The 17,839-nt window shown below is 40.0% G+C and overlaps 2 protein-coding genes across 2 annotated transcripts; one reads left to right on the forward strand and one right to left on the reverse strand.

Moving 5' to 3' along the window:
* Nucleotides 1-245: 245 nt before the first annotated feature.
* dnajc22 (DnaJ (Hsp40) homolog, subfamily C, member 22) lies at nucleotides 246-2,222 on the reverse strand (the record flags this gene model as incomplete). The annotated part of the gene is given in 4 exon segments (XM_079226605.1): nucleotides 246-422; nucleotides 580-872; nucleotides 1,631-2,189; nucleotides 2,193-2,222. Coding segments are annotated over 4 exon segments (1,059 nt in total).
* A 1,832-nt stretch (nucleotides 2,223-4,054) lies between these two features.
* lmbr1l (limb development membrane protein 1-like) lies at nucleotides 4,055-17,728 on the forward strand. Its single transcript, XM_079226855.1, has 17 exons — nucleotides 4,055-4,183; nucleotides 9,871-9,955; nucleotides 11,914-11,947; nucleotides 12,249-12,388; nucleotides 12,904-13,007; nucleotides 13,104-13,227; nucleotides 13,323-13,391; nucleotides 13,480-13,544; nucleotides 13,626-13,698; nucleotides 13,798-13,887; nucleotides 13,981-14,057; nucleotides 14,163-14,240; nucleotides 14,332-14,405; nucleotides 14,615-14,705; nucleotides 14,821-14,887; nucleotides 15,253-15,414; nucleotides 16,007-17,728. Exons 1-17 carry the CDS (start codon nucleotides 4,121-4,123, stop codon nucleotides 16,090-16,092), a joined length of 1,482 nt encoding a protein of 493 aa, XP_079082981.1. The 5' UTR covers nucleotides 4,055-4,120; the 3' UTR covers nucleotides 16,093-17,728.
* Nucleotides 17,729-17,839: the final 111 nt, after the last annotated feature.

Genomic DNA, 17,839 nt, shown 5'->3' on the forward strand with positions numbered 1-17,839 from the left:
AACCAAAATTGTTGTGATCAAATACTTTAGGGTGATAATACCCGATAGCACCACAAGATGGCATCAAAGTGCTGTTTGTGACCACTGACCAACTCTGCGAAGTAACCAATCAGACAGCTGCGAAATGCTGCGAGTCTCTGTGGATACTCTTGATTTACCTTCCATGAACAATAGAAAAAAATGACTGAAAAAAAATGATGTTCCATCGCAACCAATCAGTCCAGTCAGTGAGGAATGAAGCGCAACTATGTGAATCGACGAGGTTTGTGCCGTTGTAGAAGGACCTCATATGCCTCGTGGATCTTCATGAACATGGCCTCGGCCTCCTTGCTGGGGTTGTGGTCTGGATGCCATGTCTTGGCCAACCCCCTATAGCTGCGAGTTATGTCTTCGAGAGAGGCCTCTTCGTCCAATGAAAATACCTGCAACACAAATACATCCTGAATAACAGTGTTGAGACTATGACAATGCCAGAGAGATGATAAACTGAAAATGTTCATACTGATGCAGTTAACACCTGGAAGTGAAACTACCGTAACTTGTCACTTATATAGCTTTGCCAATTATGCGCTTGCTCACCTTCAGTGCCTCTTTTTCTTTCTCAGTGTACTCTTTGAGCAGTATTTTCAGCACCTTCCGCCAAGCGTCATCATAGTAACCCCCTCCAGTAAGAATACACAAGAGCCGATATGGCATTAAAAGAATGTACTCAAACACATTTTTGAGCCAAGGCAGGAACCAGAAAATATCCAGCAGTGCTGATACACAGTCAGACAGGTAGTATAGTGTGGCTGTGGTGTTATGGAAAATACAGTAACCAAGCGGAGCAGAGAAGGCCAGCCAGGCTAGACCGAGCCTGTAAAGCCGTGGACCTGGATAAAAGACAGAAATACATGTATTTTTAGTGGGTTTAGTATTTTTTATTATATATATTTTATATTATATTATATTTGTATATATTTATATATCAATATATATCAATATATATCAATGTATATATATATATATATATATGTATATATATATATATATATATATATATATATATATATATATATATATATATATATATATATATATATATATATATTGCCTCCTGTTTGCCCCTGTGTTTCCCTTTCCCTTGTCTGGCTCTTATCGTTTCCTATACCTGCTCATTCACTTCACTTGTCCAGTCTGCTCAGCTGCCTTCATCTTTTCATCGACTCTGATATATCTACCCCCGGCTTTCCATCCAGATCGTTTTTGCAACCACAGTGGTATAGTTAGTCGTTCTCGGTCGCCCAGAAATTGTGACTTCTGAGTTTATTCTTTGTGTTATTGCTGTTTATTCCTTGTTTTATTGCTTGCCTGTACTCACCCTGTCTCATCCAGGATCCTCCTCTCTGGTTCTCCAACCCCCCGCGCTCACACCCCACTCTACCTGCCCTACCTCAGTCATCCCCCTTTGCCCTCTTACCCTCGGCCTTCGCTGCTCTATTTCAACCTCTTGTCATTCTCATCACCCATTATCCCAGCAATAAACCTTTCACTTTGTTTTACTCTCTTTGTCTGCATTTGGGTCCAAACCTACTGCTAAAAAGTCAGATGGTATTGTTATAAACATGTTATACCATATATATTATCTCACCTAGTTCCCGTGTGTGTCCAGGTGTCCGTGGAGGTTTGACCCGGCGGTTCTGTGCAGCAGTGACACTGGCAGCCAGGCTTATAGGGAGAGGCGATAAGCTGCTGCCATAGAATATTGGTGAGGTTATGAGACAAGTAGTCAACGTTTTCTGTAGATCAGAAGTCTGCTGGCCAATACAGGACACCAGATGTACCCCTGCACCCACACATAATGGCAGGACAATCAAGTAGAAGAAACTGAGGGAGTTCAGTCCAATCAGAGCCACGGTGCCAAAGTAGATCCCAACACACACCTGTCCAACAAATCTAACAGGGCCTACAGGTGGAGGCACCATGGTGGGAGGTGTTTTTCCCTCCTTCTCTGCTTCTTGATTGGCCTCACCAACATATGCAGGAATACGTATGAACTCTCTAACCCAGCCAAGCCCAAATCCTCCCAGAGTTAGCATCCATAACAGAGCATGGCTGTCTCTTCCTAAATATAAATGGTGAAGGCCCAAAGGCCCGCCTGCAGCCCACAGGGCATAGGCTACCATGACACTTTTTACCATTGTTCTGCCTCAGTGGTCCCAGTTCAGGTGAATATTAGTCATCCCTCATGAGTACCTGCAATGAAATAACAGAAGCATTTAGTCTTCTAGTCTTGTTCTTTTATTTTTAACCAATTTTACATCATGCTTTTGATCACATGACACATGTTATTCCAATGTTCTCCCATCCCTTTTATGCATTTCACATATTCCATTTCAAGTCAGAGTTATACATTTTGGCATGTGTTCTTTATGAGCTGTGTGCTGCTGAATCTTGGCAAAGGGATTTTTAATCTCTGCGATCCACTTCCCTGGTAAAATAATATATTATATAAGAGGGATTTATCTTAGCTTGTGATAGTCATTGTCATTTTAAGCTTTTTCAAAACATAGCAGGCTGTAACTCGATGTTACATGTTCTGATTGAGAGAAAACATATCACATGCTGTACAAAAAGTCAGAAAATTAGATGGTAGTTCCCAACCTTTCTCTCTAGGACAATCCATAGTTAATCCAAGAGCTAAAGCAGACTGACTGTTCACTGTATTTACTGTTTATACACGTAATACATGTAAGACCTTTTTCGTTTTTTAACTAATATAGAAGAGGTTACTTACTGAGCCCATGATTTTAAATCCTTATCACGATAAATCCCTTCCTATTCTTTCCGCAGTTGAAGTTGTTCCATGTTGTTGCAATAGTTGGACTTTGGATCATGACAAAGAAATTACGCTGTGGCTTCATCAACATTTCGGCCATTTAACATCTGATCTGGTAAAATGAGGAAGGTAATTTGTGAGAGATAGGGCACTGATTTAAGTGCTTTAAAGAATGCCTGAAGTCGTCTGTAAACGCTTTAAAGAATAATGCATGTCAAACACAACGCTACATAAATTGAGAGCATTAATTAACACAAATGTAGAACTTATACTAAATTATCATGTGCAACAACAATGAAACAAATTATCATATTTTAAACATATTTCTTTAAAATTATGTTAATGCAAGGGTAGGAAGAAGTTCGGGTTCTTTACAGTAAATACAAGTAACAATATGTGAAAAATATTACTTTTGAAGTAAAACTCTAAATTGCAGTCAAAAGTACATAAGTATTATGATTAAAGTGTACTTGTTTGTGCAGACAGAATGGCCCATGTCAGTTAATATAATATTATTATAATATTTAATTATTTTTACTGATGCATAAACGTATAAACAGCATAATCTGGTAGTCATGGAGCTAATTTTAAGCGACCTGAGATCATTTAACGTACTCTAGAAGTGTGAATCATATTTTAAATTATACTATGGATTTTAAAAAAATATATCAATGTGTAAAGTAATTATAGTAATTATATCTGTCATATTAATGAAGCAGAGAAGCTAACATAATTCCCTCTCAGTAGTGGAGTAGAAAGTAGGCTAAGTACCTCAGAACTGCATCGGCACTTATGTTGCCTACAGGTCTGTGCTTACTGTACTGTACATAAGCAGAATAGATTTCAGTATCAATGTGTATTGGTTCTCTATCAGGCACTTGTAGGCCGACACAGAGCACATGCAGTGAAATACATAAACTAAAGTACATGAACATTTTAATGTTTGATCGGCATCTCTAATATGTGAACTATGTACACACACCTTTGGATATGAATAGCATATGAACAATGTGATGATGACGCTGAAGTATTAATTAGCAGATTAATGGTGATTGACAGCTACCTGCAGGGCTCTCGGGGCCCCGCCCCTCTGTTTGATTGACCCCGCCCCCCGACGACCCTTCCCTGTTCGTCCTTTATTACCGACGTCTCGCTAGCAGCAGGCTAGCTCAGCGATTTAAATGCCACTGGGCTACACAGCCACACATCCGTGGCTCTACTAACAAGATGCACAATGTTTTAACTTTTTAACCAGTCAAACCAGCGCTCTCGAGCCTGAGCTTACTGTTATGGTGTCGGAGAATGGAAACGGACGACGTGTCGGTTCGAGAGCAACTTTTCCACAACCGCGTCCGGGAGACCATAGTAAGTAACCCGTCGGTTATTATGCGTATGAGGAGGACAATGCGACCAGACTGCAGAGCCACGTCGTTTCTTTATTTGTTTAAGTCTCACAGTTTAGCAACTGTAAAAAAAGAACATACAACAATGAGTTCAACCTGCTTTTCAGGTCTTTTAATGTCGACGTTTGTGAGCGTTTGGCCAGTCAGCTGAACTTCTGCAACGTTACAGCCGTTAGTTTGTACACGGAGGCAGCTGGTCAGTAGGTAGCCTGAGGGTTTCGTATGCCACCAAGAAGCATACTTGTATAATGTAGCTCTTCCTTTTGAGTTTTTAACCACCTGGAATACTTCTCAAATATGTATCTGTTTGCCATGGGTTGGACTATGCCGTAAACCGTCTTGGTTTTTGCCAGTGGCTGACTCAGTTTTGTGCAACACCCTGTTGAACTTCAGTCAGATCAACAATGTAGTTACAGCAAGGCACATGGATAATGACCTTTAACCCCCAAAAAGTACAGTCAGACCTCATCGGCAGTTTATTTCCTGATATTGGCAATATCGATAATACAGTGTTGCAAATACAATGTCAAACAACTGTTCAAATCAGTGGTTGACTTATCAATTTGTCCTGGTTTTGCTCAGCTGCAAATAGATAAGAAAAAGATAAATGTGTTCTCGTACTGTAAACAAGATGCTGTAGATTAGGCCAGCAAACGGGGGTACATTTACGACTGAATTATGTTATGTAAAAATGAATGATCGTAGGGAGGTTGAGTCATTACAACAGCAAATACTGGGGTAGAATAAATGAACAAGTGAAGCCAAAAGACCTTTTTCAGAGAAGACCATTTAAATTTCATGGCAGAAAAACCAAAGGTGTAACTAATAAACTCAATAATGACTGTATTGTATTTAGGTGTCCCAGTTTCAGGGCTCTGATATTGTATTGGGCAGTTAATGGGACTGAGCCATTATTAGTGTGATTAGTTACACCTGTGCTTTTCCTGCTGTGTCAGTTGCATATAAAAAAAATAAAACAACAAAACTTTTTCTAATTCAAGTGGTATTTCCAAATGTAAGTTAGCAGTGACTAGATCAGTATCACAGGCAGATCCTCTAGACGTGGATCGTGGTCCATGCCTACTACTCATTATATTAATAATTTCTGTAATATTCATTGAATGTGCTCTGTTACGTTGTTCATTCTGTACACATGACCGCTATTGCTTCTGTCTATCCGGGGAGAGGGATCCTCCTCTGTTGCTTGAAAATAGTTGGTCAAATAGTGCTCCTAGTAGCAGACATATTTTCAATTGTGTAGAATGAATTTCCACAAGCAACAATTAAGTGCCCATATGTGTTCTTGTGACCTTGTTTTGTCATTGTCCCTTTCACCTAAAGACCTAATGCTATTTGTCTATACCGCCTTCTTAAGCCACTGGCTGGCCTCCAGCTTACCATCTCTGCTCAGTGCTCCCTGTCCGGCCTGTCAGCTGCCCCTGCATCTCTTGTTATTAATGGCTTTAGGCCGTGCTTATTATTGGTCAGCTCATTTTGAAGAGAGCATGTGGCAGTAGTATACAGTGGTAGTATTTCACATGGCAAAGCATCCAATTGAGATGGAGGGTGGTCTCATTAAAATGTAATCTAATTTGTGTACAACAAAAGGTAGAAAACGCTTCAGCCTTAACATTAATAAAACAGATTGTGTAAATTAATAATCTTTTTACGGTCATGGAAAATGTTGCCACATCTGAGCTGCCATTTTTATATATATATATATATATATATATATATATATATATGAGATTAAAATATAACTGTTCCTTTTTGTATAATAAAAATCTCATCTTTTAAAACATGCTTTGTTTAATATCTGTGATTACTAATCTAAAACCTACAGTCTGCAAACACCCTTCTCTTGTTATGTCAAAGCTTCCAGAAACTAATCAGCCGAGAGTTCTATTTTCAAATGCAATTTTCAAAATATTTGGATATTGAAATAGTGTGTAATTAATTATTATAATCTTCGACCAATGTGGCCTATATAACAATTGTGTTATATATCCCTGCAGAGGTCTCTCAGTGCTGAGAAGACTCATTTACGTAATCACAGTTCTCTGTGCGATTTATGTTGTTGGAGCACAGATGAATGTTAAAATGTTGTGCTTGGCTGGCAGGAAAAAAGCAGTAACTATCTGAAGTGTTGACTTTATACAGATTTTAGTCAGAAGCTTCAAAGTAGCACCAGTTGGTGGCAGACAGTAATTATTTCTAAATTATGAATAGATGATATTGATTATGCTTTTTATTTGGAAGAAATCTTAAAAAGTAAACATTCAGCATTGGCCAAATCTGAAGCCCAATCACTGAGAAACTGATTGAGGCCAAATGTCTGTCTTCACTTGAGCTAATACAGTAGTGTATATCATTTTAGATCAGAGCCTCTGGAGTGTAACAGGTAGAGATTAAAGACATTGTCGCTGTAAGATGCTTTTGCAAATGTCCCTGCTGTGGGACTAAAAGTATTATCTTATCTTAAACATTTGAGACAGGAGTACACACCCAATGCCCGCACCCTGAGCCTAGATGGTTCAGGAAGGATCAATGATCAGCAGAATATAAGGTAACTATAAGAGCAAAGTACCACGGTATATTTAAAAGACATGGTCAAGAGTAATTGAAACATGTATTGTCCACTACAGATGTGTATTACTTAGAAATCCTTTTCTGTCGGACCTTTGAGGGAGATTAATGATCAAATCTGCATTTTATTTTTGTGTCAGTTTAGCTTTTAAGGAGGCTGTATAATGGTTTTGTTGTTGGAAAATGACACAATGTCAATGTTGTTTTATTATTTTCTATTCCCACGGACACACTTACCAAACTGGAATTTCAGTTGTTACTTACAACACACTTAACACAACATGTACTGCAGCTGCCCACCTTCTTTTGGATTAGGAAGACTTTTCCTGTGCAACATTTTAAGTTATTCCTGGCTGTTTAATACATTTTGAATAGGTCTTTCCTAATCTATCCTCTTACTTAAACAAATGCCGTCATGCTTTGCTTGAAAGTGTGTAACTGGACAAGAGGCTGGGTGCCCCTGAAATAACACACTCGGGAGTCCACTTGACATTTTGCAGAGATGTTCTGTGCCAATGCCAACCTCCTTGTAATTTCTGTAATAAAAAAAAAGGAAAAGAAACAGATGACAAAACTGAACATATTTGAGCTTCAATGTTTTTAGCTTGACTCTGCACAAAGATGTTTAGGTTACTCTGTGAATCTTAAAATGCACTGAGTGACCTCTGAGCCGAGGGGCTTTGTGTTCAGCACAAAGATGTTCCTCTGGAAGCTAAATCCCTTTTCAAACTCTTTTCTCAGTGGCCTGCTATGTGTTGCCAGCTCTCAACATTGCCTATCAGCATGGTGTTATGGGTGCTATTCTACCCCTCCACCTATTTCTCACCCCAAACCGATCCTTTGTTTCCTGCTTTTCCTTTTGTTGGATTAACCATAGCAAATTAGACTGCATAATTGAACAATTTTGCGGACTGAGCTGATTAGCAGTTATGTACAGTCCATTGTTGTTTGTGTGATGTTTCCGATGATCATTCCCACTTACACAGTGTAATACTGCAGTTCTCATCAGATGACATTTTTATGTTTGTGTGAAATATATATTTCTTTCTAGCCATATGCAGACAGGTTTTATTTCCATCCTAAAGTGGGTCAACGTCTTTCACTTCCTGGAGCCATACAGGAGGGGGGGTATATGCCCGTACCCCAACTCCATTTGTTATTGTAGCCTACCATATGTCCAATGATTCATTTTAAAATATCCTTTTGTTATGAATTTAGAATAATAGAAACACTGTAAATGCACCTTGTCCCCCCATGACTAGTTTTAACATGCCCTTTACTGTTCTGGGACTTTTTATTGTTTACAGTACATGTATTGGACTATACTATTGCAACATGACTTTAATAGAAACCACATTTTTATTTCTTTTAATGATTACATTTTAGGCTATTTGTTCGTCCAAGGAACTTGTTAATATCCTTACATACATTTAAGAAACTGGTTTTACACCTGTTACGGTTGTAATGTTGTCAGATTTCTGTCATTCTCCATAGGGCCTCTCTCTCTTTGTTTGCTGCTGTTGTTACCGCAGGGGAAATCTTCCTGCTACCTTACTGTGCTCCCTCTGAGCTGCCATGTGGACATGTGTTGTGATCTGGCAACATCCTTTCATTCATCTGTTAGGTGCTCTGCATCTCCGATGTTGAATGGTTTAACATGACATTTAGTGCAGCTGATGCCGACAGGAATTCAGTTAGTCTCAGCTGCACTTTAATAACTAATGCTAACATGGTATTCTAACAGCTGAGCCAAGATGGTATTCTAGCAGCTGAGCCAGTCTGGATCCTACAATGTTCGCTGGAGAGAGAGATTAAACCATTTTGATTTGGACAACTAGGCCCATTCATTGTCCAGTAGGGGTGATGATGGAATATTAAAGTTGTTTCTCACACGTTTATCCATAGAACAACTTTGTTTTCTGGTTTTGAAATGAGCACTACAGACTTCTGGGGCAACACACATGAGCATATCACAGACTTTTAGTCTTCTTTGGTATTCTTTGTAAGGGGATCATTGATTTCCATCTTGCTCATGAATTGTATGGTTCATATCACCCAATATTCAATGGCAGAGAGTGAATGCGCTCTTGATCGCTCAGTTTTAATTGGATACACATTCTTGTAGCACATGTTTGGCATAGTGCACAGATGTGTTTGGGATATGTCTGTCAGTTTGTTTGCTGTGACTGGCATTTTTTTTTTGTCCTGACAAGTTTACAGTTGAGAAATATTTTATTATTTTTTTAAGTTTGTGTCTGAACAATGACTCTTTACGGTCTGTCCACTGTACTGCATGAAGTGTAGAACTAGAGGTAATCTTACAGATGCGGAGATACATTTTCGTTATGTGTTTTTGTTTCATTAAAGGAACTGTTCTCGTGTTTTGTGTGTTGCTCATGCAAGCGATTTACTTAGTCTTTGGGGTGAAATGTTGAGAGCTTTGCCAGACAGTTGATTGCTGAGTGAATGTAGGCTTGGCCTAAATTTGGTGGTAGATTTAGTGTAATGTTAGAAAATGATCTTTATAAGTACTGTGGGGGCTGTGTGTCACTGGTATTAACCCTTTTTCTATTACTACCCCTAATCCGTCCTAGTTTATCACTGTCACCCAATTCGCTCTTTGTTACAATAGAGTGGTAATCTTCGCCCTCCATCTGTCTCTCTTGACCTTGGCAGAATGGTGACTGTTTTTGGCTGTTTGCATTTTGTTTTATTATTTCTTGCTATTTCTCTGCACAAAATAAAACAGAATATTCCATGAGGAACAAATATGTTGCAGCAGTGACTGTATGCTTGCCATCTCCTCTGCTCTCCCCGTGCCGTCTCCATCTCTTCCGGATGTTTTTGGTATCTTTGCTATGTATCCACCCCCGCTTTTAAGACCCATCAGAATTTACTAAATCGGATATGAGCCAACCTAAATAAATGTGTTGCTCATCAGTAGTATTGAACAGCGCATGACAGCTTGTTTATATGGCTGCGCTTCATTTATGCAATTTGGCTGTGTAAACAAATGAAAGAAAGAACACACTTTTTTTTTCTTCCTTTCTGTCTCCTCTGCAGATCTGTGTGCTCCTGTTTACATGCCTCTACATGGTGTCCTACCTCATACTTACCCATTTCAAGAAGACTGCAGAGTTTGTCACAGGTGAGTTTTATAATCACTGATGCCCTTGATGATTCAAACCCTACATTTCTGTTTTAAGTAAATGGTCTTAGAGTTATATTTTGTAGAGGGTGTATGGATGGAGGAGGAAACAGCGTCTCATTTTAGACTTACTTGAAGATTCATCTTAAAGCTAGCTGAAGCTCAGACGAGCAATAAAATTAATATGTTCGTATTTTACAAACCTCACGCGACATGTTTTTAAAGGATTCTTGGTGGGATTTACTGGCAGAAACTGAATATAACATTCATAACTATGTTTTCATTAGTGTGTAATCACCTGAAACTAAGAATCGTTGTCTTCTTGTTCGCTTGGATTTAGCCATTTCAAACCAAACACTGTCTGTCATGTTTTTACATTACCTGAAGGCCAATCTAGATCTCTGACATGCTTGGAAAGGATTGAGCGGAGGGGTCTTGAGTTGGATGCAATCTGCAACCTTGTAACCAAATGCAACAAAGTACCACACATTGGCCATACATTATTGTCAGGAAAAAATATCTTTTATTATGCATAGATATTTTTAGATGTAATAGCTGTTTGCTGGTTTGCATGCATGTACATACATGGTAGCTTAAGTTAAAACACTTTCAGGATTGAACATTTCAACCCAGGCACTGAACCTTGGCTGGAGCAGTCCAGAGGTGCAGAAGGTGTGTTTTTTGTAACCTGTAACCACTGCTTCAGGCGGTATCCTTGTGGATCAGGATGGTGGAGGGGTGGTGAAGAATGTGGCTGCAATAAATACATGGTTGTACTTTTGAGCTTAACAGGACCCTCTACTTAGACAAAAACATCTCAAAGGAGATCTTTTTTCAACAATCTTCTTCTGCACAACAAACCTCATGAAACCTACTTAATTTGTCATTGATCTGTTAATGTTGATAGGCAAATGCTTGTGAGCTACAAAGTTGTTAACTAAGGGCAATAAATCTCATGGACTTCAATTTAAAATATTTTGTCTTATTAAAACTAAGAAGTTCTGCAGGGTGACTGCATTGGCTGTTGCATAATTAATTAAATAACTTGCTACTATTGAAAGCAGATGTAGAATATCCAACTAGCCAGATCTCTCTGCTCTGCTGTGGCTGGGCTGGGTTGAAACCTTTGAGATGGCCAGCTCTTTCTTTTTCTTTTTTTTGAGGGGCAAGACCTGCTTTGTATTAACCCAGCGTTGTAAATGTTGTCTTTGCATCAACAGCAGAGCAGTTGTGCCCTGGAGCTCAATGCAGATTGTGCAATACCTCTCGACAGAGTTGTTTTTCTCTTGAGGGAGCCGAGAACTGGTTTCGCTCCTTATGCTTTACCTCATTATTTTCTTCTTATGCAAATGTTTTCTAATAGAGTATCATGTACTATGTTGCACAAAACTACTTAGCAAAGTATAGCCATTTACATAGTATGGTTTAAAGATAAAGGATGTTGCATGCTAGTACAGCTTTTAGGGAGGGTTTTGGAAATATTGTAGCATGTACAGATGGGTCCCTTTCATACTCCTAAAAACTTTGCTCTTTGCAGTTTCCTACATATGTAATTCAGTCTTTACTCGAGTGCTGGTCTTGCTTGAACAGAATGTTCCCAACATGCTTGCCCCCCACTCACTCGCCCCCCACTCACTCCCAACTCTGAGGCCAGTGAGACTTGTTGCTATTACACCTTTCCCCTATATATTTCTGTATATACAGCACACGCATACACAACCCAGCCCACTTTTACAACTCAGACTTGTTGTAGTAATATTTTGGATTAACCCGCATTTAAGACTTCATCTGTTACAAAGTTATTGTTGTTGTTGTTATTATTATTATTATTATTATTATTGCAAACAAGTTAACTATGTCTGTGGCAACTTATTCTTGTTAAAATATAGATGTAAAAACAAATGGTCTGAATCACGTTTGTCACCGATTAAATCCTACTTATTTATCTACTCTTTCAGATGACATTGAAGATGCCACCGTCAACAAAATTGCGTAAGTGAAAACCTCTAATAATTCACAGCAATCTGCTCTCACTCGCTCCCTTTGAGCAGATACCTTTGACAGCATGACATGTGTAGTGGCCTGAGGCCATTTGGCTGTAGATTTATTGCCCCTTGTGTGTGTGTTGTTGGTTGGGATGAGGGCACTTTAGTGTCGCTTTGCCCTTTGTTCCTACACGCTGGCGCCGTATTACATTAACCACTCTGTTCTCTACAACTAGGCTATGCTGCTACTATGAGGCCATGTGACTTCACTATTTATTGTTTATGTACTATTTATTTCCTTCTCCCAGGCTGTGGCTGTGTACATTCACCCTGTCTGTCGCAGTGTGTGCTGTGCTCCTTCTCCCCATCTCCATTCTGTCCAATGAAGTGCTACTCACCTTCCCACAGAGCTACTACATGCAGTGGCTCAATGGATCCCTTATACACGGTACATCTTAATGTTTTTATAAGTTGACAACACCAAACTGTTGATAATCACGACTTATCAAACAGCAGAAGGCATTATTACTTGGTCTGAAACTAGATCACTGGTAGCAACCTCCAAATCAATTCACTATAGGATTGTGTCCAAACAGATAATTGCTATGGACAGAGTGGCTGTGTGCAGTGCCATGTTCCAACTGCTGCTTTAGCTCGGTTAAGCACTTCAACTCCAAACTAACTACAATGTATTTTTTTAATTGAGCAACTGAGATGTAAAGTAAGAGGTTATGACGCCCAAAAGTAAACCAGGCCTGTATTGTTGTTTCATTACTTTTTTTTAACTGGTGAACGTTCTTGCTTATTAGCACATGTGACTAGGTTGGCAGTCTGGTCGCACTACACTGCCTGGCAGGACTATACCTCACAGTGGGACTGCCAAAATGCTTAGCTGGTATTTTATCCCCAATGCATGTTTGCACTAAACACTAACATTCTGAACATCTCTCTTCCTCTCATCAGGATTGTGGAACCTAGTTTTTCTTTTCTCCAATTTGTCTCTGGTCTTTCTCATGCCCTTTGCCTACTTCTTTACCGAGTCTGAGGGATTTGCAGGATCCAGAAAGGTACCAGTTTTGGCATTCCCTCAAAAATGCCATTTAATAAAGAATGAACCGTAAATTGACAGCGTATCACAGTGTGTGTCTGTTTTGTTTGTGTAGGGGGTTATGGCACGAGTCTATGAAGCAGTTGTGTTGCTGCTGCTGCTGGCTCTACTTGTGCTGGGCATTGTTTGGGTTGCATCAGCCCTCCTCCATGACAACGTAGCTAGGAAAAGCCTCTATGGTGAGTCACATGCATTATACCTGAAGATCCCGCTGCAACAATTGGTTCTTACAATTTGTTTAATATGGTTCCTTTTATTCTTCTCTGAATTTAAGACCTGTGGGAGTATTACCTTCCTTATCTGTACTCGGGTATCTCCCTGTTTGGAGTGTTGCTGCTTTTGCGTAAGTATATCGCATTCACAATTACCTCAACAGCTAAAGACTTTTGCATATGACACTTGCTGATCACCATCTGTGTTTCCCTCCACAGTGTGCACTCCCTTTGGATTGTCCCGGATGTTCAGTGTAACTGGCAGTCTTTTAGTCAAACCGCGGGTGAGTCACCCAGTGACTACACTTCCCACAGTTGTCTTGAGCCTGTGAACTAAGTTGACTGATGTTTCTTTCCCGCCTCAGCTGTTGGAAGATGTAGAAGATACTTTGAGCTGCACCACATTTGAGGAAGACTCGCTCTCCAGGAAACTGAACCGTGAGTGTGCCACCACGATCCCAGACGATTCCATTGTCTGATCATTACATTTAAAGCTGACTGACTTTGTGTTTCCATCATGTGTTGTCTTATGTAAAGGTGGCAGAACGACATCATGCTGGGTCAAGCTAAACATGGAGGTGATGAAAAAAGAGTACCTGACAGTCCAGAGCAAGCGCATTGCCCTTGGTAAGGTTGATTACCTGGCTCTCTCACAGTAGTTGCATCGTAAAATAATTTGTTGTTGTACTCATTTTTTTATTCTTCCTGCTTTCCTCATAGAAATGCGGCGGAAAGCGTCCCCATGGCAGCGAAACTTGGGCTATCCACTGGCTATGCTTGGGCTCCTTGCACTGACGGTACATGCTTATTTATTGATGTATTCTCACAGGTTGTTTTACATCATTTACTAACACAGATGGTTGTTTTTAATTGCAACACAATTACTGTTCATGTCTCTTTAGGTGATGTGTGTCCTGATGGTCTGTTTCAATGTGCTGGAATTGCTCCTGGATGACACGGCTATGCCCCGAGGAATGGAGGTGAGGATTTGAGCTGATGCACATTTCATGCTTGCCGTGCCACAGCCAGTCATCTGTGTACACTGTTGATTGTTATTTGTGTGTGTTTTAGGACCCTCACCTTGGGATGGCCTCCTTCTCCATGTTTGGCTCACTGGGTGCTGCAGTTCAAGTAGTGCTTATCCTGTATCCTTTTTATGCCATTCACCTGCAAGTGTGTGCACACGGTTAATACGCCTTGTCCATTGGGGCTCTGATTCAGCCACTTACAGACCTAAGGGTTTTATGTTGACTCATGCTGTTACATCTATACATTTAAAATGCGTTAATAATTTACTCTGTTTATCTCTCCAAGTATATTAGTCTTCTAGAGTTGCCCTTAACATTGATTTCAGCTATCTGATGGTATCCTCGGTGGTGGGTTTCTATAGTTCTCCTCTCTTTACTGGCCTCCTGCCTCGTGCACAGGACACCAACCTCACACAGGTATACAACCTTTGCATGAATCTTATCTTGCAGTGATTTATAACCAGAAATTAGGGATCTTCTGTTTTTACTCTGCCGAGCATATTAAAAATTACTACATTTCTGTTCTTTTCAGATAATTGCAAACTGCGTTTCACTGCTTATTCTGAGCTCGGCACTGCCAGTGTTTTCACGCACCCTTGGTAAGGACCTGGCATGAGTGGCAAATGCAATATTTATCAAAGACTGCACCCAGCACCATACTTTATTCGGATTCTTAGCTGATTTTGAGTGTTTACAGTGGAATAGTAGACAAAAAATTCAAACTGCGCTTTCTTTTTGAAGTTGTATAGTAACTGCATACAATGTATAAGTGTGGACTATACATTGACAAATGGTTTAAAGCCTATGCATTATTATAGTGCACATTAATATGTAGTACAGAGTGGCTTGTAGTTTTAGTAATGCCCACAAGAGGGCATCTGTATGCCACTAATACTAGCTGCAGGTGAGGGCTGGCTTGAGCAGTTAATTCACAAGTAAAACCTTTTCTTTTGCATTGTGTTAGGGATCACACGCTTCGATCTACTGGGAGACTTTGGTCGGTATAACTGGCTGGGGAACTTCTACATTGTCTTCCTGTACAACATGCTGTTTGCTGGTCTCACCTCTGCCTCCCTGATCAAGACGGTCACCTGGGCTGTACAGAGAGAGCTCATCCGTGCCTTTGGTCAGTCTACATTCATTTAGATTTTTGGAAGCAATGTGTGTTTGGGATTGTGTTGTACTGAAATTCATTGCACTTGGGTAGCCGTGTCATACGTTTTCCTACCTTTGGCCCCATTTCCCTATGGGTTGGCCTCTCTTCCTCAGATAGAAAGAACACAATTCTTTCAGGAAAGTGTAAAGGGACAAGAGCAGAGTCAGGTCTCCTTGGGGACCTTCAGGCACACCGCCCTAAACCCCTCCTAGCGCGCGCACACACACACTTTCTCCACCCAACACAAACAAGTGCTCAGCGCACACACACACACACACACACACACACACACACACACACACACACACACACACACACACACACACACACACACACACACACACACACAGAGAGAGTCCCCTTCCTCACAGTAAAGATAGCATCTCTGCATCGTGGCAGCTCTCCTGCACTTTCCCATTGCCTCCCAACTCACTTTTGTTCTGTGATTAATAGACTTTCGTTTCACCTAGATCACTATTTTTCTTAGCTCTGCAAGTTTAGTGCTCCACCTTGTGATTGTGTGTGAAGTTATTGTCCCTTTTTTGTTTTTCTTTGTATACAGGTCTCCACAGACTGCCTTTAACGATGTCACGCTCCACCGTCCCCTTCAGACTTCTCCTGGCCAGTGGACTGTCAAAAATCCAGTGACTTTTCCTCCTCGCCTTTCATAACCTTTAGAAACTGAGCCACTTCAAATGTGCACCTATTTGCTTAAAGACATTCGCAATTCAGACACTTTGACTGTTGGGACTTGGTTCACGTCTCCCCGTGTGAAGAGACCGGAGAAGGTGACTAGTCTGCCTGCGCCGTGTCCAGTGGGAGCTTTGCTTGAAGCTTTAATGACCAGTTTATCAGGGTCCTTTTTTTTGGGGGGGGGGGGACGTTATTTGCCTGCAGAGACAAGCGGTTAGCCGAGTGATGGTTACAACTGGAACAAGGGGAAAGGGGATTTAAGTGGACAATAAGAGAGCAATCCTCCCATAAAACCGGAGTTCTCATGAAAAGAGGATCTAGTGGATAGCCGTTGTTCAGTTGACACTTGAAAGTCAGCAGAGTTATTTTGAAATATGACATTGCAACTGTGACGTAATTTCCTCTTCCTGCTGCAGGTCGATTTGAGTGCACTCTCTTTCTGTGGCTTCCTCACGCTTTACCCCCTTTGGTTGTACCACTATTTTAAGATTGGGAATGTGTTTGGTGGTCCAGTCTGCTCCAGTGTTATGTAAGTTAATAAGAGGAAATTGTTATTGGGAGTAAATGGGACACAGAGTACCTTGTCTATCTATGGATCTACAGGTTACACAGGGAATATGCGAGTGAGGTATTAATCTCAGTGCTCGAGCACTTTTACAAATCCAGTTTTAATAGTTAAGAACATTTTCTTTGGTGATTCACCATTACACAGGGTTTTTACTTGGTAGATGACAGTAAGCTTACTAAGTCTGAGGATTACTCATTCATTTACAAAATACACTAAAAGGAAAGCTTTACTCTTTGTGCAAACTTTTGAAAGCCATGTGACACTCACTAGAAGGAACTTCTGCCTTTTGACCATCAAACTGTGAATTTTAAAGAATTTATGCGGGGGAAGTGCAATATTTTATAAGTAAACGCACAGTTTTTAACCTGACCAAAAAAAAATCCAAATATTCTGCATGGTTTCTTTTGATATTCTGTGAAGTATTTTTCTCATCTCAAACATCTTTGAAGCTTTGAATATTATCAAGAAGTGAATGTGACCATCAAGTCATGCAATCTTCCTGGTGTCAGTTTTTATATTTTGATAAATTCTATGATCTCATCATTTACAATGTGTTGGTGACCCTGTGTCACAGTTTGTCTTTGCTGCTGTATCAGCAGGTTATTAGCTGTTGGTTTCACCAGCAGGGGGCAGTGTCTCTTAAACCCAACGCCAGCATCTGTGTTGTGCAAGTCTCTCGCTCTACCCTGAGTTATTATATGCTCTATATCTATACATCTATATAGATTTAGAGCACTCTAAAGTTTACTAAAAGTTTCACTTTTTATGGGAATTTTCTGTCGGTTTTTGGGAACACAGAGTTTATGATGTACTGTATTTATGGGGATTTTGCGATCTATACTTCACATGTTGACTCTTACGATTTTTAACGGATGTTGAATGTGATACAGTTGAGACAAAAAATCGTGAGTTCTCAAAGATTAAAAAAAAATCGTATGTATGTTTTACTTTTGACATGCTCTGATATTTGAGATTTTCTCATCAGAATGTTCAACCATTGTTTTATGAGCAAAAAGCAATAAAATCATCTTATTTTTAACTACTTTGTGTCATTTTGGAAACACATCAAGGGGACTTGTACTGTAAACTCTCTTTGATGCCATTATGCGTTTGTTACATTTCATGAACTGTAAC

This window comes from Taurulus bubalis, assembly GCF_910589615.1.
Source record: "Taurulus bubalis genome assembly, chromosome: 11".
In the NCBI taxonomy this organism is placed as follows: Eukaryota; Metazoa; Chordata; class Actinopteri; order Perciformes; family Cottidae; genus Taurulus; species Taurulus bubalis.